This window comes from Plectropomus leopardus, chromosome 16, assembly GCF_008729295.1.
Source record: "Plectropomus leopardus isolate mb chromosome 16, YSFRI_Pleo_2.0, whole genome shotgun sequence".
NCBI classification, from domain to species: Eukaryota; Metazoa; Chordata; class Actinopteri; order Perciformes; family Serranidae; genus Plectropomus; species Plectropomus leopardus.
The window spans coordinates 2,329,521-2,350,452 of record NC_056478.1 but is presented as its reverse complement, the minus strand read 5'-3'; the positions used below and the strand labels follow the sequence as shown (position 1 = coordinate 2,350,452).

The 20,932-nt window shown below is 38.6% G+C and overlaps 2 protein-coding genes across 4 annotated transcripts in view; one reads left to right on the top strand and one right to left on the bottom strand.

The window, feature by feature from the left end:
• LOC121955923 (centrosomal protein of 128 kDa-like) overlaps positions 1-2,740 on the bottom strand; it is a 64,951-nt gene extending 62,211 nt beyond the window's left edge. For all 3 annotated transcript variants that reach the window (XR_006106646.1, XM_042504011.1, XM_042504012.1), the window contains exons 1-3: positions 2,059-2,740; positions 983-1,069; positions 402-534 (exon numbers count right to left, since the gene is read on the bottom strand). Coding sequence is in view for 2 of the 3 variants with exons in the window: in XM_042504011.1 (XP_042359945.1) it covers positions 402-534; positions 983-1,069; positions 2,059-2,232 (394 nt within the window). In the remaining variant the exon portion in view is untranslated. The remainder of the gene's footprint in view (positions 1-401; positions 535-982; positions 1,070-2,058) is intronic.
• A 1,549-nt stretch (positions 2,741-4,289) lies between these two features.
• tshr (thyroid stimulating hormone receptor) overlaps positions 4,290-20,932 on the top strand; it is a 31,349-nt gene continuing 14,706 nt past the window's right edge. The window contains exons 1-3 of the mRNA XM_042503238.1: positions 4,290-4,459; positions 15,578-15,649; positions 18,170-18,244. Coding sequence (XP_042359172.1) covers positions 4,290-4,459; positions 15,578-15,649; positions 18,170-18,244 — 317 coding nt within the window. The remainder of the gene's footprint in view (positions 4,460-15,577; positions 15,650-18,169; positions 18,245-20,932) is intronic.

The window sequence follows — 20,932 nt, the reverse complement described above, 5'->3', positions numbered from 1 at the left end:
CATTAAAATATTCATTTGGTTTATGAAAAGAAGTGGGAAATATCTGGCATTTCTGGCCGGATTTTGTGTTTCTCACTCTGCATGTGAGATTTCACTGCCTGGATTCCCATCATGACAAGTTTAAGGAAAGAAATGTATTACATTTTTTAACAAAAAAATAAATGTTACCAATTAATTTGAGATTTTACAGTGCAACATCAGATACAAACGATTCATAAAATTCTACCACACATGTCTGAGTAATTTTGAAAGACTGATTCATGTCAATTCAATACCAATTTAAGCCTTATTTTTAGATTAATGAATTCAAAGCCTTTTAAGACTTTTTAAGGATCTGTGGGGGCCCTGGAGAATACAATGAGCAGACAGCTGACAGTAAAATCCTTTCTGTTTCTCCAGACCTGATCCTGAGAAATCCTCCAGGTCACTGGTGTGCAGAGTGGAGGCCGAGGCCGAAGCGCTCCGAGCCCCGTTGGATCTGCTCATCCTCTGAGTCCGCAGCTGACTGATTGACTCCTCCAGGTTCTCCTTGAGCTGTGCAGGTGTGCAGGTACAAAAAATCAGACATTAAACTGAGAATTATTTAAAGGTATCAAGAAGCCAAAACAGGACTGGTAAAAAAAAAAAAATAGGGAGAATAAATTCAGAAAAATGGATGGTGTTTTTTGTTTGTTTGTTTGTTTGTTAAGCACAGTTTAAATGATGATTAAATTAAAGGTGGTAATACCAACCGCTTACATTTTTATCACAGTTTATCATGAAACCAGTAACTGCTTTATACCAAGTTGCCACCACAACATTCATAGAACTAAAGGGAAAAAACAGCTCCAATAAGTATTAACAAAAGTGTTTTCGTGAAACCACAACATGTATCTGTGACAAATCTAACTTCCAAAATGTAAAGACCAAAGTCTTTTTATCATCTGCATCTTTTAGGTGTGTAATGATCCCAATTACATCATAATTAACAGAAGTGTCTTACCAGTGCCAATTCCTCAGCCTGATCATCTCGATGCTCCCTGTATTGGCCCAGCATCCGGTCCACTTTGGTCAAGTTCCTGCTGGTGTCCTGCCCGAGAAAAGAAGCTTTCAGTTAACAATTATTGAGATAATGAAAGACTTATGATTAGAAAAGGATATTACACCATGAACCTGAGCAGACTGGTCTGATTTCTTTCAAAACACAAACAAAAGGCAACAAGCAAGAAATTGGTAAAGTGTGAAAAGAAAACAAGAAAAAAGTGTTTTTAAAGAGACAAAAAAAGAGAGAAAAATTATCTGAATTTATTTTTTCTTTTTAAATAGGACAGAACCCTACATTTTGGATTATTGTTTCATACATACAGCAGCTATGTATGATTGTTTTTTTGTTTTTTTTTGCTTTTTTTATGTCATTTTGTTTTTCATTGTTTTCTTTTTACTATTCTTTTACTGCTAATTTTCAGGAAATTTGCAGGAAAGTTTTTTTTTTGTTGTTTTTTTTTTTTTTTTTTTTTTTTAGAGTTTGACCAATTTATCAGTCAACTGATATTACTGGCTGACATCCGTCCTTTCACTTTTTTGAACACATACATTACTGATGGTTTTTTTTTTTATTTATTGTTTTTTTTTGTTGGTGTGTAATGTTAAATAAGTAAATTGTTAAACAAAAGTTGCATGTTTTAGAAAGCAGCATTATGAATATTTTGGGATAGTCATATCAGTGCAAAATCAGTGCATAATCCACATAGAAATGATCTATTTTCATTCCAGCACAAAAATTCACTATATCGGTCGCCATATTGGTAATCGGTGAATTTTTCACTATAAAATCAGTATCACATTGGTCTCAAAAATCCCATATCACTTTTGAAAATATATGTATGATTTTGTTTTTGGTTTTTTTTTTTAGCTTTTTTCCCGGTCATTTTCCTTGTTATTGCTGTTTTTTGACGATTCTTTTATTGCTAATTTCCAGGAATTTGTTACTTTTTTGGGTAATTTCTTGTTAAGTTGCTCACTGCCTTCTTCCCATAATGCTAGGTGTGTCTCAGTGTGTCTCATCATGAGGTACAGTACCTGTAAAGTGCTCGCCAGTGTGCTGATCTTCTCGGAGAACTCCTCGGCTCGACCATCACCTCCTCTCCCGCTGACCCTGCCCCTCTCCCGGCCAGCACTGCGGTGGTCTCCCCGCCCCCGGGGTCTGTGCACCGGCGTCCTGTCCAGAGACTCCGAGCCGCTGGATGTATCCATAGTTTGGTACAGTTTAGATTTACTGTAAAACGGCCGACTCTGCAAATCTGACGATTAACTGTTATCTGTTAACTGCAACGTTAATCAGATTAACGGACAAACTGGGCGGATTCGGAACTTTCTTTAACGTTACAACATCTATTTTTGACATAGCTAGCGAAAATAAAAGCTTTGTCATTGTTACTTTAACAACAAATAGACACAGAAAGCTATCTGACCGACAAAACAACACAACTCAAGCAATTCAAGCTGCCCTCCTCACAATAAATCACAGAGCTGTGCATTGTTTATTGTGATGCTAGCTACAGGTGGCAACTACTACAGCTAGCTAACCAACCGCAAGCTAACTAATTTAGCCTTGTAACAACACCGTAAAAACGACAAAACACGGTACGTGTCGAGCGGAAACACAAGAAATAAATACCGCCGCCATAAACACGTTACATAAAAGCCGCTGGATTTTCGTTTAGAGAGTGAAAAGTTTGCAAAAGAGCGACTCCCAGCTCTGCTGTGCTATGGCAACTTGAACTAGCCGCGTCTGAGCAGGAAAACAACAGACGATAGCGACCGCGAAGGATGCCGGGAAGTGTAGGCCGCCCACCACGGAGCAGTGTGGGAATGTGATGTTAGTGGACTACATTGTCCAAAGGCATGCGTTTGCGCCAGTGTTACCGCTCATCAGTAAGAAAAGACAAGAAAAGAAAAGAAAAGAAAAGAAAAGAAAAGAAAAGAAAAGAAAAGAAAAGAAAAGCAAAGCAAAGCAAAGCAAAGCAAAGCAAAGAAAAGAAAAGAAAAACAATAACATTTATATATAGCCATATATAACATTTACACTATACAATTGACTAACGCACATAGAATAATAAACTTGGCATAAATTAAGTTTTTAAATGATAAAAAAAACATTAGAATAGGCAGTTTACTTAAATTATTTTCTGTGCAATAATAATAACAATAACAACAATAATAATAATAATAAAAATAATAATTATAAAATTGATCACATAGAAATAAAAATCATTCAATTATCAAATCAATTCTAATATAATTTCATTTTAAAGCTAAAACGCTTGCACTTTTTCTTAAGTTACATTTGTATGCAAGACTTGTAGACTAAAAAAATACTTTGGACCAACCTCAAATATATTATTTTATATAATAATATTAAAAATAAAAATAATTATTAATCATTATTATTATTATTATTTTATTTATTATTATTATTATCAGTAGTAGTCATAGTAGTAGTAGTAGTAGTAGTATAGAATTGACTAGATACAATATATATAGCCTATATATGTATATATATATATATATATGTATATATATATATAATGTATAATGTATGTTAACTGACTAGGCTACCGTGCCCACTATAACACATTGGCTTGACATATATTGAACTAAAAAATTGCTTGTAGAAATAATGATTAAGAATTCAATTAATAACAATAATTAATTAATATTGTTATATTTTCTTATTATTTATTTACGTGTTTATGTATTTGGATATTTATTTATTAATAACAAAAATAATTGGAATAAGCAGCTTACTCATCTATTTTCTGTGTTGTAGTAATAATAATAATAATCATCATCATCATCTTTCTTCATTTATCGAGTGCTTTGCAAGACAAAGTTACAAAGAGCTCTACAAAAACAAAAAACAGAACAGACTACAAGAAATATGACTCAAGGGGAAAAGGACAAGAAAAGAAATATTCTCGAGTCTAACACAAGAGTGCCTCAGAAGTCCACCACCCTCCCCTCAAGTTGCAGACCACCTCCAAACCCACCACAGAGCCGCAGCTGCGCGTCCTCCAGCTGCTTCTCCACCTTTCACAACCTCTCAGAGACTCCGGGGGCCCTGAGCGGAAAAACTCACACTCTCCACCTGAGGAATAACTCACAGACAAGCATTACACACTGCTTAAAAATTGATATAAATACTTGTTGTTGTGGGCATCAAGAGAACTGTCAGGATACAGAAAAAAACAAACACAGCAGTGAGTGTGCGGATATTTTGAGCCGACACTGACAGCGCGCAGCTCTCCAGCATGCAGGTGATAACGTGCGCCTTGTTTACGCTCGTCAGCCTGCCGCTCAGCGCCGCGGCGGAGGCTGACTCCTGCCCCGCTGTCTGCCAGTGCCTGGAGTGGGAGACTCGCACCATCTCCTGCCTCGACATTGATATTCTCCCCAGGTTTCCAGCCAGCACGGAGACACTGTAAGTAGGCGTTCAGCTGCAAAAGTGATTTCTGCTGGTTTTGTCTTCATGCGTCTTGAATGTAAAGTGCACTTAACCCCGAGGAAGAAAAAAAAAATCATTATAATATCATGAATATTCCTTCAAGTGCTCCCACAGGGACTTTTAGGCTGACTTTGATGTTAAGTGGTTATTCTTTTTGAAGGTTATGATATTTTTTAGATACTTCGTCAGAGGTTGTCAGTGTGACCTCTTGAGTTGGAGTGAAATGTAGCAAATCTTATAATATGTAGAACAGATATTAAATTTATGAATAATTGATAACTGGGGGAAAATGGCTTGATTTATTTCAAAAACATGGGGTGAAGGTAATGAGAAACTTAAGAAGAAATGACCCACAAAGTTGCAAGAAATAAGTTAAAAAATAATAAATAAATAAAAATTAAAATAATAATAACAAATTCCTAAAACATACCAGAAAAGGAAGGTAAAGGGAAATGACATTAAAAAGTGCTTACAAATAATTATAATTCTTTTTTATAATTTTAATGTATTTTTTAAATATATATATATATAATTAAAAACAATTAAAATATAATTTTTAACATTTCTTGTCATTTTGTGTTGTCTTCTCCCCATATTTCCAGAGGAAGTCAAACCAAATTTCCCAAAAATATTTAAATACTGAAAGGCATCTCAATGCAACACATGGAAAATGGTGTTGATCCAGATTTCAAAGGGTTAATGACTGTAATGATTAATTTTTTTTTGCACTAAATTTTATTTAACAAGACAAGTGCTGGAACAAGATGAAATAGCAGCCCATACAGTGCAAAAAATACTCTTTTGTTTTTATTTGTTTGCTTTGTGTGAATGTAGTTTTTTTTCTCTGAAAATATATTTTTGATTTATATCAAATCATAATTTAAGGTTTTAGACAAATAATAAATATAATTTGAGGGAAAACTGCTAAATATGGCTGGAACAAATCAGAGTATCTTTTAAGTTGGTCCAAAGTATAAACCTTTTCAGTGAACAAGTTAAAGTTTTACATTTAAAAGTACAAAAGTGTCCTCATCAAAATAAAGTAAAATGTGGGAATTTGGTCCAATCAGAATAATATTACAGGATTATAATTAAAGTATTGATGCACTGATGTGTTCATCACTTCATTGCTGCAGCTGGAGCTCATGTTAACAACTTTATATACTGCTGGTTAGTTTAGTTTCATATTTATGCACCACAGTTTATTAGTTTATTAGTAACTAAGTCTATCAAATAAATGTAGCAAAAAAAAACAATATTTTCATCTTTTCATCAATAGTGAAGTCAAGAACCTCAAGGTTGTACTGAAGTACTTGAGTAAATGTACTTAGTTACTTTCCACCACTGAAAAAAGAACTGAATCATTATAAAAAATTATCCAAATTAAAGCTGAAGGGGTAAAGAGACCCTCATTTTCCCAAATATCTAGCTGATTTTCTCTTTATTTGTGGTTGCTTCGGGCTCTAATGCACCTCTTTGAGTAATATTACAAATTTAACTTTATTTTCTAACATCTTATTAATTGTTCCTAAGTGTCGCCATAATAAATTTACTACAAGGATGGACAGATGGAGAGACAGTGACAGAGAGAAAAAGAAGAAACACAGAGTTCAGAAGATTTCTCAGGAGGCTGCAGGGTATTTAAACATTTCAGCAGCCTGCAGATGAGACATCTTTAAAAAAAGGATGATTTTTAGTGCTTAATTAAAAATTCTTGCTCATTATATCTATTTTTCCCCATGTTACACACAATTTAGGGATTTCTTAGACATAACTAAGCCACCATCTTCCCCAGGCAGCCACGAGGACAACTCACTGACTGTGCAAACAATTAATTTAGATTTACCTGCATTTATATATGGACATACTGATTTAATTTGATTTGTTTGAATTTAAAAGTAGAACGACTCCAAGGAGCATCATGTTGAAAAAAAATCTCAGAGGATAGCACGTAGAAACTTTAATAAAACACTTATCCAAAGTGGTCCTCTTTGGAAATGGCAAACAATTCACATTATATTGGTTCATCACTGCAGAGTGCACCAGAGCCAAAAACAACAAATCAAAGTATCTCTGACTTAAAAAAAAAATTAAAAAAAAAAATCTAAGAAATAAAAATAAAATAAAATAAAATAAAACAAAATAAAATAAAATAAATTAAAAAAAAAAAAACATCCACTGACCTCCCTTACTCCTTTGTCCAAGAGAACAAACTAGGATCCGATCTTTAGGAAATTTAAGAAAAACAAATATCTTTTTGCATCTATTTGCAAGCAATCAGGCACTAAAGTGAAGTGAAATCACAATACACCCACTCCCATTTCCAGTAACAGTAACATGACAGCATAATAATATAACTGTCAGCTTTTGCCACAACTAATAATTACTTTCATCAGTGATTTTCTGTTTATTGCATGTTTTTTTTTCTCGAATAATTGCAACAAAATGCCCAGCACATCATTCAAAAACTCAAAATGGCATCTTAAAAAACTTAAACTTAAAACTGCTTATTTTGTCCAACAAACACACTAAAATCCAAAATTTACAGCGTCAAGGGAAAAAAAAAGGTCTTTGCATCTTTTTGTACTCATGTGCTACATAGATGACAAATCCAAAATAAAAAACCGTATCATCGTGCAGTGGAGAAGATGCTCTGCTGTTTTTGATTCTTGTGACTAGGGACTGTTTGTTATTTATGAGAGGTGAAGGGGGCGTAAACGGGGGAGACCCTTCAGATAATACTTTTTAAGGGGAGAGTTATGGTTTTTATTGGCTCAGGGGAAATTAATGTTTTTTATTTCATTTTTAATTTCCTAAGAACCTAAAGTGGATTTTAAATGCATGTTTTCCTTAAAAATCTCCAAAATCATTTATCAGAATCTGTGATATACGGTTATTTATGGTGGAGAGAGGGTCATGCATTTTCACTCAGCGCCTCCTGTTCTCATGCCAAAGTCATCGTAAGCTGCATTTACACTTCCTGTTCAAGGCGGGAATATCGCGACGTTGTGCTGCTTCACGTTTCTGTGTTTAACGTTCGATCGTGGAAAGAGGGAGCAGAGTTGTCCCGCCTCTGAGCAACAGGTATGATACCCACCCTGAAATGAGGTCTGTGTAAAGCCAGAAAGACGTGACCTTGGGTGAGTAACGTTTTGATGATGTGTTTATGAGTGCGTTCCCAATTCAGCTCGAAAACACGGCGAGAACAACAGGACTTCTGTATAATAAATGTGTATCAGCCATGACTCGATCCATAACTTTTTTCTATGTTTTGGTTTCTCGCTGCAAAACAAGACGCACACAAGTGCAGCCAGCTGACGACGGCGATCCTCCTCCATATCTGTTTTTCTTCTGAAGTCACGTTTGATCACGCGAGATTCTATGAGATCCAAAGTCTGTTGGATCGCCATTGTGACATTTTAAATACAAACGGCGAGAGTGTGGTCTCACGATCCGGCCAAATCGTCTAGTGTGTGCGTTTCGACGATCATAACATTAAAAATCGTTTGAATCTGTCATTACGTCTGTGGTCTCACATGTTTAAAAAAATCGGTTAACATTTTAAAATCCTCTAGTCTGTACCAGCCTTTACGAGATTAGCCGCCATGTGACATTAAGTTATTTAGTACGCCGTCACTTTAACGTACGCTGCAGGATCTGAGTTACTAGTTACGTTCTCTTCATGTGTCAACACGTACAGAATGACAAAAAAATTAACCTTTTTGGAATATATTGTTCAGGGAGGGTCATGATATAAAAGAAACCTTAAAGTCTCACCTCAGCAACTCTAATAAATAAAGCACAGTCCCTTAGCAGCGGGCAATAAAACCAACTGAACTGTACCAAAACTAACAGCAGACCTGTGAGCAATCTGCCGTCTCGTTATCTGAAACCCCCTAAAATCTGCAAAGAATCCCAGGAGCCGACATGATGTAACACGTCAGGGTCACTTCTGAAAAATGTAGAGGGGCTTTTACACTTCCTAAATTGCTTAAATACGGGACAGAAATTATGCAACAGAGAGTTTGCCTCGGCCTTGAGTGATGGAAACACATGCCCTTCAGAGGGATGTGTGGAAACATAGAACTGGAAGACTTAGAGAGGCTGTTTCCATTCAATTCAGCATTCTTGAGTGATAAATCAGACCGTGCTGTTACATCGTATAATGTGAACTTTTGGTGATGCTGTTGTGGAAATGAGCGGTCCTGGGATTTAAAATAGCTTTCTCACTGATTCTTTTATGCAAAATTCCTCAAAAGCAGTGATGTAGGCTCACCGATAACGATTTATTTAAAACCGCACCATGTTTTGTTAATCGTCATTCCTTTCTTAGACTTTATTGGAACATCCTTCGGTCCCAAACACCACTTTGCATCGCCTCCAACAGCAACCATCACATGAAATTATCTCCCCGTCACTGCCCCAATTCACTTGACCACGGGCCCCGAAGTCCCCTACGATTTCCTCACATTCCTGCCCGGCGTTTACCCAGAGCCCTCCAAGAGGATCGAGAGAATAAAAGCACACCAAAAAAGCAGCGGATCGTCACCCATCCTGATAAAAATATCTGACAAATTCGCCCGAAATAGACTGTGTATTGAGCGGGATGTTCTGGCAGATGAGGCGTGAGAGAGTTTGATTTTGTTGTACAAACACTGAGGAGGGAGTGACCCCGCTGCCCGGGTCAGAGCAGAGAGATACTGACTCCAGCCTGGCTGAGACTCACTAAAGCCTCTCTCCCACTGCACTAAAAACCTGCTAAAACCTGCTTACATCTGGATTTTAATGCTATGGGAACGCATACAATCTGCATTCACACCTGGGTCCTCCGGCTGCTATCGGCACTGATGGGAGTGCAACACCGGGGTGAATGTCGTTATTTAAGCTCCTTCACCGGCTAGATGCAATGACGGCCGTCACTAATTACCCGCCGTCTCATCGTAGGCAGCACTAAAACGCTGATCCAAATTTGTCTACACCAAGTTTGAAAGAGAGATTGAATAAGTAAGAGATATAAAGAGAAGAAACCACTGAAAAGTTTTCAAAGAACTCTGATCCTGCTGCTGTCTGACAGAAAGGCCGACTGGTGCGGCAATACAGTATTTAGTGGGTTTACCCGTGTCTGAAAAACCTGTGTGCACGTGTTAATTTTGGTGTGAAAGCGGTATATGAAAAAGAGGGGTTGCACAGTTTCCCAGTGATGGACTCGTACGTGCGACTAGGCGGTAGGCGGGTTTCCATTACTGATTCAAGCAAAACTCAAAAACTCTAAAACACAACTGTGAGCTGACTGTGTTTCCACTGAGTGACGCTCTGCAACTTCTCCTCTGGTGATAACATCCCAGTAACCATGGCGATGGATGTTCAAAACATTAGCAGCTTTATTTCTATTGCAGCCACCGCACTAGCCGTCATTATTTCCAATCCAAGGCCACGTAGGCGTGTTATGGAGCCATGATGGAAAGGCGAGCCCCTTATACGTGGGAGTGGCCACGTATGAGGGATTTCTGGGAGATGATAGTCCACAATTTCACAGAGGAATTGTGGATTCAAAACTTCCAGATGATTTGCTCAATTTTCTCAGAGTTATGTGATGCAATAACAGCTCCTGTAGCTCCTGCTGCATCATGGGAGCCAGTTCCTACTGACCTACTAGACATAGCATCATGTGACCTAGAAAAGACTAAAAAGTGCTTCCATTAATATATATATAATTATATATATATAAATATAAAATACAAGCTTTTAAAGTTGTATGTTCTTTAGCTAAGCTGAAATTAAAAACACAAGTCCCTCCTCAGTGCCTGCACCCCTGCTTCCCTCACAAGTAATGAACAGTCCCTAACCACCGAGCGAGGCCGGTGTTGGGACGAGGAGCACGCACAGAACGACGAGTCCAGTTAAAGTCCGACTGAGGTGTTTACGTGACGAAGGAGCTCGAATTTTCTGGGTCTGTTCGTCCAATTTTGAGAAATTCGATTTAGTCCGATTTCAGTTGGACTAACATGTTTACATGTATTTCAAAGGTCCAGTTTCAGTCGCACACAATTATTTGACTTTTGGTAACATCAGACAACCTCTGAATCATAGAAACTGAATATCACATAGAGCTCCTTTAAATCAACTCCGCCAGAAAGCGTTAACATGCGATTCCAAAAAACGCTCCTTTTTTTCAGAATTGGTGGACGTTTGTGTTCATGAATAAAAGCCTTCTTTGTCAATACACTTATTTTTAAAATGCCACACAATCTGCAAAAAGTGTTTTCACTAATTCTTTTATTAACATAAGAGTTTGGTTAGCAGAGAAAAATTTGTACAAGTCCTACTCACAAAACAACGCGTGAATGCAAAGCAGACGTCTGTGCGTGTCTGTGTGAGTGTACATATGTGGATACTTAAGAGTTTGGAGTCCTTTGTGTGTGTGTGTGTGTGTGTGTGTGTGTGTGTGTGTGTGTGTGTGTGTGTGTGTGTGTGTGTGGTGCAGGTTACTCCATGTGTCACTGGGAGTCAGAGAGGTGGAAAGGAAAGCACAGACACGCTTTAAAAGCCTGTGTAGCGTGACTCCCGACTGCGTCTGGACGATGCATTCAAATACAATATTTACCTTTTACAGCACATTTCTCAAACACCCGGAGAGCTCCATTTGAGAATAATTAGGAGGGAAAAAAGACTTCAAGGGGAAAGGAGGGAAAACACAGCAGTTCCAGTCTTTCAAAAAAACCTCAGAAATTTTGGATTGGAGTTTAAACATGTGATAACTCGTGATATTCGTCGTCCCTCGACCTCTCGTCTAATAAAACCGGCTGAAGAGTGAAATCCTAATGCTGTTTCCTGAATGGTAACAGATGAGCACTGGGACTGATTGTAAAATAAGAAGTGGGACGTCGAACATGATGAGCTGTAGCCGAGATTACTGGAAATACTGACAGTTTCCCAGCTATTAATTTGTACCGATGGATCGTGGAATGGAAATTGTTACTGTAACTTCACATTCTGCAGTAATTAGCTCATGTATTTATGAGAAAACAAATGTAATCTTATTTAAACCCTAGAACAGTGATACTCGATTTACAGCCCATGGACCAAATCTGCCACTAATTGAGTGCTGGGTGGCCCCCAAACCATTTTTAATTCACAATAAAAAATAAAGTGAATCAAACTAGGAATTGGTTTTGTACTTTAAGTATACACAAGGTGCCAGAGTGCATAAAAAAGCATCAAAATAGAGCTTGTTTATCAAAAAAGTGTCAGTGGAGGATCCCCCACACCCCCGACTGAGGTCCTATAGCTAAAATGGTCAGTGGACCTGCTCTTGTAAAGCGCTTTTCTAGTCTTTTGACCATATAAGGAATTTCACACTACATGTCACATCCACCCACTCACACACACCGTCACACACTGGTGGCCGAGGCTACCGTACATGGTGCCACCTGCTACTCAGGAACCATTCACACGTACTCGCACTGATGACGCAGCATCGGGAGCAATTTCAGGTTCAGTATTTTGCTCAAGGACACTTTGACATGATACCAGGATCAAACCGCTGAACTTCCTCTGAACTACAGCTGTCCCAATGTCCCTTAATGTCCAAAAATCCTAGAAACGTCCAAAATCTCTGAAATATCCTAAAGTCTTAGAAATGTCCTAGAAACATCTTATATCAAGTCCTCGAATGTCCTAAAATCCTAAAAACATCCAAAAATTGTAGAAATTTTCTGAAATCCTAGAAATGTCCTAAAATCTTTTAAATGTACTAAAGTCAAAGAAACATCCTAAAATCCCAGAAATAACCCAAAATCTTAGAGATGTCCTAGAAACATCCTCAAACATCCTAAAACCCAAGAAACATTCTAAAACTGTAGATATTTCCTGAAATCTTAGAAATGCCCTTAAGTCCTGGAAACGTCCTAAAATCCTAAAAATGTACTGAAATCTAGAAACATGTGAGGGGTGCTGCGACGGGCCCCTGGCCTCCTGTCATTTTGCAAAAGCGAAGCATGTTGAGTCTCCCTGCTTTTGAGTAAAACTCATTTAAAAGGTAAATCACTTTACAGCCACGTGTCCTCACAGTTTTCTTTTTCTGCCTACACTGATGAGATCAGAACAACAAAACTGTAGTAAAAAGTAAGCCTTTATGGAGGATTTTTAGAGACAGAATCACACTGGAGGTTGAAATGTGCAGCAGCACGTGTAAGCGTCCCTCTGTCCCAGCCACCGCAGACCATTACACACCAAAATAAAACACAGCCCATAGTAAACACTGAGATGTTGTCAACCCAACGCTGTCAATATTAGGAATTATGCGGCTTCTCCCACTTCAAACTCAATTCCCACCCTGTTTGTTTTCTCGGGTTTCTATCCAAAATGACAAATTGGGGGAGTAATTTTCTCCTTCTCCGAGATGGGCTCACTGGTCTCCTCTCTGCGCTCTTTAGAGAAAATGCTGGTGATTTGAGCGGCGGCGGCAGAGAAGCAGTGCGGTTGTGACGGGGGTGTTTGGTGTCAGGGTCTGCTCTGTGTCCCTGTGTTTGTTTGAGTTTGTCAGAGGGCGCAGGGTGCCGTGCTCCCGCGTCTACTGACTGACGAACCCCCCCATGAGAGCGTGATTCAGCCTCGCGGGCCAGATCTCGGCCTCTGAATTAGTCTATTGTTCCCCTGATGAACCAAAGGTGCGTGAAGATGGTGGCTTTGGCTGAGTCACTTTTTGGTACCTGATTCCAAACGGATGCACGCTCTGTTGCGTGTTGAAACCGGATGCAGTGGAACAAAGTCCGAATGTGTATCACACTGCAGGGTGGCCCAACATGACATCAACACATGTGGCTACCATGCTAATCTCTTTTCTCTATTACTATGTTGTGATTCCTAAATCCACCACAACAACATCTGAAGCACGATCACAGGAAACAAATAACACATTTTGACTAGAGCCAACAATCTACCCTTAACCCTTTGAAACCTGGACTGATATCAGTTTTCTTGTGCTGCTTTCAGATGCCTTTCACAAGCTTTTTGACTGTTTGATGTCTGAGAAAATTGGTTCAATTTAATTTGCAAAATATGGGAAACAAAAAGGAAACATTGCAAGAAGCTAATAGCCATAGCATCATGTGACCTATAAAAGCCAAAAAAAAAGTGTTTAGTAGTACCTCATAGTACTCGGTCAGCTTCTTTTGGAACCACAGGAGAGCAGGTACCAAAAAAGGTGGTACCAGGTACTTTTTCCTAATGGAAAACCAAAAAAGGCGAGTAGAGTAGGGCTGGTACCATGTAGTGGAAACATGCCTTTTGTGTCCTGTGTGAAATCAAAAGTCAACGTCAAAAGTCAACCAACACTAACTCTAACTCACACCATGAACTTTTCCAAAACTGAGCCATGAACTTTCTCGTGCCTAAACCAAACAAAACTGGTTCAGATGACAATAACGACCTTTTACTGGGCTGATAACGCTTTCTCAGCCTCCCAGTAGGTGTATGAGTCCCTTTATAACCCACACAAGGACGCTCATTCAGTTGAGTGACAACATTTAAAAATGGTGGATCTCCGATCAGCAACTGGTAAGCTTAACCCTTCAACCCATATCGTCAAGTCAAAAGCCCAGAACGAAATAATACAAGTCATGTTTTTCTGCTTTGATGGCTGTGGGATCAAAATGTCAGTTTGAATGGGTTTCAATGGAGCATTTTGTGACCTTAACAGTCTGAATGTAACTATTTAGTTTCCACAGTGTATTTTAGACTTATTGTAGGAGCTGAGCTGGAAATTCACTGATTAAACAAAGATACACAAGCTGGACAAAATGTATGCCACATGCATGAACACAACCAAAATTACCCCAAAAAGAGGAGAATAAAAAGCATTAAAATGGTATGGTTAATACACAGGATTCTTTTTAAAATTTGAACAATTTCTCCCCCTTTTCCTAAAAAAACCCTGCAGAAAGCGAAATGTTTGACTTGTTGGTAAATGTAGGAATATAGAAATGATACTCGTACCCAATGTTACAGTGTTTCTGTAACATTGGGTACGAGTTTATCCTGAACAATGTGGAGGTCAGTTTAAGACTGTTTGTCTCAATCTTAGGTCCTAACCTTACATTCTCAAACATTGTCCTAAACAGACCCAGACATTGTTTGATTTGGCTGCCAGCTCAGGTCCACTCAGATCCAAGTCTTTTTTTTTCCTCCGTGTTCCTAGAATAGTGGGGTCTGTTTCACCATGTGCTTCAAAGAAACCTTTCATCTGATACTGACATTTATCAGCGCTGGGCCTTTATCTGTCTCTCACTGTTAGATCTCCTCTTGTCCAGAGCTGATGGACGAATGTAAAGAGAAAAAAACATAAAGAGAGAATCTTGAATATCGCTGTACTGAATGTCGTTACACTCAGAGAGAGATCTTCGTCATGTCCATATTCAAGAAAATGTGTGATATTTTGGGAAATACTTTTTTTTTTTTTTTTTACTATAGGGGGCCGTTTTCATGGCAATGCTTCTCGCATGAAACGTTAAACTTTTGTTGTGGTTTTGCCTTTCGCTCACACGTTAACGGTATTTTTGGGGCCTGAAAGTCGAAAGTTTTGAAACTGTGTTCCAGAGTGTAATTTTTTGAACCCTCTTATTATTATTATTAATAATAATAATAACAAATAATAATAACAATAGTAACCATAACAGTAATACTACTACTACTCTACTATAAATTATTATCATTATGATTATTATTATGATTATCATTATTATTATTAAAGGAAAATTTTTCTTCCTGAATTCGGCATGACACGGGGTGAGTTGCTGATATTTGAGTATTATTTTAGCGGATGAAGAATTCCTTTAACGAAACAAGTATTTTTGAGGTTTTATGCATCATTTCATTTAACATTAGCAAGCATTTTAACAGCACAGAAAACCTCACCGGAGCAGGTCTTTAACACCTTGAAACCTGGACCAACATCAAATTTCTTTTGCTGGAGTATTTCCCAAAATATTTAGCTTCGTACCTCTTTTAAAATTGTCAAAGAACACCTTGCTGATGATAAGAAAGCCATTAGAAAACACTGAATAAAAAATGTGTTTGTCTTTATCTTTCAACCAGATGGCTTTTTGAGACGCGGCTGTCGTCCGTGCCAACAGACGCCTTTGCCAACATGGTCAACATTTCGAGGATGTGAGTGGCGATTTATTCAGTGGGATTATTCCATTGGAGGCTGGTACACTTCTCATGAACTGCTGTTCAAACACAAAACACTTCACAGTCGCTCTCATCCACCTGTTGCCTTTCAACTGCTCAAAAAATGGGAACCAATCCCAGCTTCAAACTGCCCAACTCTTTTCCTCTTTGTCTCCCACCCAAGCAGCTGATACGCTCTCTGTTTAGTATCACCGCTGGCTCCTAATCACAGCTGGACGCGCTAATGCTTTCCATCAATAGGAATGTTGCTCCGTAGACCGCAGCAGGGCTTGGACACCGGCTCGATATTCCAGCAGAGCGTTTTTTGGGTGTGTGGTGATTTTAGACTCCCAGTAGAGGTGGAGTCTCTGCGTAGAGGTAAATATACACTCGAGTCCTCATCCCCAAACACAGAGTCCATCTGCGTCCAAGTCATGAATGAAGGGAGACGGAGAAGTTTTCTGTAAGCCTCAAAGTGCTCAAAGTGTTTCCATTCACTTTTTTTTGCTGTCCAGATAAAATGATAGAAATCAAAATTCTCAAACTCTTTTTTAACTTTGTGAACACGGAGGTGTGTTTTATTAAGTGCCTATAAGCGAACAGAATACAAGCTTTTTTTTCTAGTCATTTCTAAGGTTGATCGAGTGCTAAGTTGGTTTATTTAAAGAGTAACTTGTTACCAAGTAATAACAAATGGGAGCCGGGTGACTGATGACTGGGTAATGTATATGAGGGCACATACCTGTAAAATTACCCGTGACTTAGGAGGCTTTAAGGTGGGTCGATAAATTCAGGAAACAGTTGCTTGAGGATACTTTTTAGAGCAGCACACTCAAACTCGTTTATAAAAACACGTCTTATATTTCGCCTCTTAGAAATAAAGGTGCTAACATGAACCGTAGGGTTCTTCAGCTTGTCCCCACAGGAGAACCCTTTCTGGTTTCTGTAAAAACAGATAGATGTCAGAGGACTCTACCTCAAACCCAACATAAAGGGTTATACCGTAGACTGTTTGTAAAGATGGACGACATGAAAGCGCCGTAGAAGTGAAGCCAAAACATCTCGATCGCCCCCTGGTGTCTGGCTGCAGTATAGATCATAAAGCCTGCCTCCTCCATGTGAGCAGATGGGACATGTGCCAAACTAGAAACTCACAGTATACGGCAAATACATTTTCCAAAAGACTGTTTATGTCATTTAAAGTACATCTTACCGCGCTTATGTTTGTTCAAGTGTTTGTTTTTCTAAGTTTGGTTTTAGTGAGTTATTTGATGCTGTAAAAACAGGGTTTGACGTCATGATCGACAGCTGGGTGAGCCAATCGGTGTCCTCGCAATCAGTGTGCTGTTTATGATTGGTCAGATAACTGTATAGGCAGAAACTCCCCCAACATGGAGACTGCCAGTACTCAGACTCTTGCTCCAAAATTTAATGACGTCACCAGCACAAGATGGCAACGGCTTTTCACCTTTCTAAGGTTTTAAACAAAAACCAACCCAGGAGGTTCTTGCAATAATCTCTGACACTGAAAAATGAAGCCAACATGGAAAAAACAAAAAATGCAGTTCCTCTAATGGCCACTTGAGGCTGACTCCAAGAGTCAGTCAGTCTCCACAGACCCCCATGTTAAAATGTCCAACTTTACAGCAGAAATCAACAAACTGGTAAAAAATAAATAAATAAATAAAATATGGTTTTGGTCTCAATAGTTAAAGTGATAGTTCACCCAAACATGAACTTTCAGTCATTATCTACTCACCCTCATGCAGGTGTAAAGTTGGGTGAGTTTTATAGTCCACAAAACACTGCCGGAGGATCACGAGGGGAAAGGCGCAGCACTCATCTCCCACAACAACAACTGAAGCAAATGGTGACCAGGATTCAAATGTTAAAAAAACCCACAAAATGTGTCCATACTGCTCGTCTGAAGTAATCCAAGCGCCCTGAAGCCCAGATATGCCAAGTTGTTTTGAAAATTGTCACAGACATCATGTTTTTAGCCTTGTTGTTGTCTTTGTAGTACAATCGCAAGTAAAGTATATAAGTAAAAATATTGGGAAAACAAACTAAATGCTTATTGTAAGTGTCTCATTGGTCAAATTATTGTACATTACGACACTTTTGGAATTATTGATCGCACATCGTAAAGAGGGCAAAATTATCATACAAATACGATAATTATCATACATCTGGCAACACTAATGACGGCCGAAATGCCAAACTAAAGGCCTCAGAAAAGCAGTCCACAAACCAATGGGTGATGTCGGGGTAGCTACATCCATTATTTATACAGTCTTTGGATAAAAAAGGTTCCTAACGGATTCTTTAAAGGTTTCTTCAGAAGCAAATGGTTCAGCCATTTAGGAAGAACCATGTTGGAACCGTTATTCTTCAGAGTGTACACGGTACTTTCATTCTTACAACTTAGACGGATGGTTGAAAAACTTCATTATATTGACATTACAAAGACAGTTTGTCCTCTAGCTTTGTTGTAAGCTCTGTGTGTTTTTTTTAAAGATATATATCTGTGGACGTGACGCTGCAGAGGCTGGAGAGGCACTCGTTCCACGGCCTGAGGAAAATCACCCACATGTGAGTAACTAAAGGAAAAATGGCACACTCTTCATCGATCGCGATCGATTAAGCCGTTCCATTTGCTCTCCGGGGAGTGAAATGCTTAATTTTGAACCTCGCCAGCAGCAAATGAAAGCGAGGAAGAAACACATTAGAAGCTTATTTTCTCTCCTGCGCTCCACTTACTGCTCCTCATCTGACACACTCACAACCGTAAGAACAGTTGTAGGAACATGCAAATTAAATGAGAGACGATTCAATTTCACAAAATAACCCTTTATCTGGACCATTACTGTCTGTTATAGGTCTACTGCATCATGGAGCAGTCTCCAGCATAGTACAAGCTCAATCAAAGGAAAAGAAGGTTTTAAAAATACAGTAAGAGCTTATTTAGGCGTACAGGATTTAATAGGAGGTTTTTGTCGTGTTTTTTGGCTCATGATTGCAGGTGTGTGTTGGTTGGTTAATGATATTTGGCTGTTTTATGTTGATTTGAGTAAGAAAATTAAGACTTTTATTGTGTGTTTATTTTTGTTTTGTTTCTTTGAATTTTTTTTTTTGGGTTGATTTTGGTGAATTAATTATGATTTTCTTTTAATTACTATTTTTTAAAATCGTTGTTTCTATTATCATTAATGATATTATTTTTGATTTGTTCACTTTTTTATTGTATTGATTACTTTTATTATCAGCATTACTGTTTGTGTTGTAATGTAACGTTATGTTGTTTTGGACCCGGGGAAGACTAGCTTTCACTTAGGCGTCAGATAATGGCGATCCTTATAATGACCAATAATTATAACTGGCTGAAAAAGACGGTGGGAATAAGCATGTGTGAGCAGAGAGGCCCAGCAGCAGCCAGCATTTGGCTTCTCTCCCCGTCCTCTTCATGCTCCAGCTCTCGTTGAAGCGGCTCAGGGGAAAAAGTCTAGCAAGGTGCACTCTATTCTCAATTATAGGATAGAGATTTATGGCTGAGTCTCCGGGTGGACCACACACTTTCCAGCAGAGCACCTCCTCGCACTTCATATATTACTGCGAGACTTCCTGCCCATGTGAATGATTTGTTCCAACTTACAGCATCTCTGCAACACAGCCATTTTTTTGTGTGTGCTGAATAAAACGTGTGCAGCCGTTTGAGACGGTAACTATGATTAACAGCCGCAGAATTTAATTCGACACGACTCAGTGCGTGTGTGCGTGTCATTTTTATCTTAATTATCCTGCCTTTTAGTCTTTCCTTATTAGCCGCTGAATTCCAGACATCCAAAAGCAGACAGAAACAATAACTCAGACCGCTCGCTGAGGGTTGTATCAGTGTTCTGGGGGTGTGATTTGGATCTCCGGGGCCTATTTGCCACTGATTGGTGCGGTGTGGTGCCATACATCAGATAATGGCATCTCTCTCAGGTTTCCTTCAGGGTCAGACACAAATTAATGCTCTGCTTCCTGTTGGCTGCTGCAGGCCGACAGCAGCTGTGGATCTGAGACTGAAGTCAGAGGAGCGGAGGATTCAGAGGGGGCTGGGCGAAGCTTGTACCACCAGTGTCAAGAATTCTGGGTTTTTTACTGGGAATTTATGTAACAGATAAATCTAAAGTTTCAGTCATCTATTGGCAAATGATACAGTGGATGCACAGTTTACTAACAACAACATTCTCGGCCATTAATAGGGAAAATAAATAAAATAAAAATAAATGAAAAAAAGAGGACGTAACACCAGAAACACACTGGCTGCTAACACAAGGAAAAAGCTACTTTTAATGGGTAATAAACTCAAATGTACGAGTTTTAGTGTGACCTGCAGAGGTGCACAGATGTGAGAGCTCTATAAAAATGTCTCTGCTGGTTTAAAAACAGCTTCAGACAACAGCTACGACTCAAATATTTTCATTCCTAGAACCTTGTGTGGCTGACGACTTAAAATTATTTTATTTTTATTTTTAGGGATGTAACGATTCGCTCAACTCACGATTCAACGATACTGTTATTTTAATACAAAATGAGATTAAAGAAAAATTATTACTGAAAAATATTCTGTTAATTGTTTCAAACAAAAATGATACAAAATACTGCATTTTCTCTCCTTTTCTGTGTCAAATTAAAGAATCCCTTATTATTTCTGAGGTATAAATGCAAAACACAAACTATGCAATGAATGCATTTCTGGACATTTACGATGTCCCCTGCTGTTAAAAACCCCTTTCACTGGGACGGGGTGGTCTCATAAGAACGACCCTAAAATCATATTAGGTTCACTTTTTTCCTGTGTGTTTCGTGACCCGTCCACTACGCCAATATGACTTGTTACACGGATTTACTATTTTACGTAAGCGCATTGCTCACATTATCGCAGCCTTTCAGATTATGCGGGTTATATGAGGATTGCGGCAGAATTATTTTCCGTCGGTATTCGTGCAAACAGTGCATGATGGGAGCAGCCTGTTTTCCTGTGAGATGACGGTACTGTTTGACTTGGCTATCTACATGAACCTGATTCTACGTTTTAGTGAGGCTGGTTTTCAGACTGCTTAGTTAACACGACCAGCCAAAATCACCAATGGAAGAAAAGACCACCCAGCGGCCACAGAAACACAAACTTTATCAACAGAAAATCTAAAGACAAAAAGAGAAACTCTCTCTGTCCCACTAACAGATTCACTGAGTGAAAAAACCTCATCATCCAATCAGAGGACTGCTGAGAAC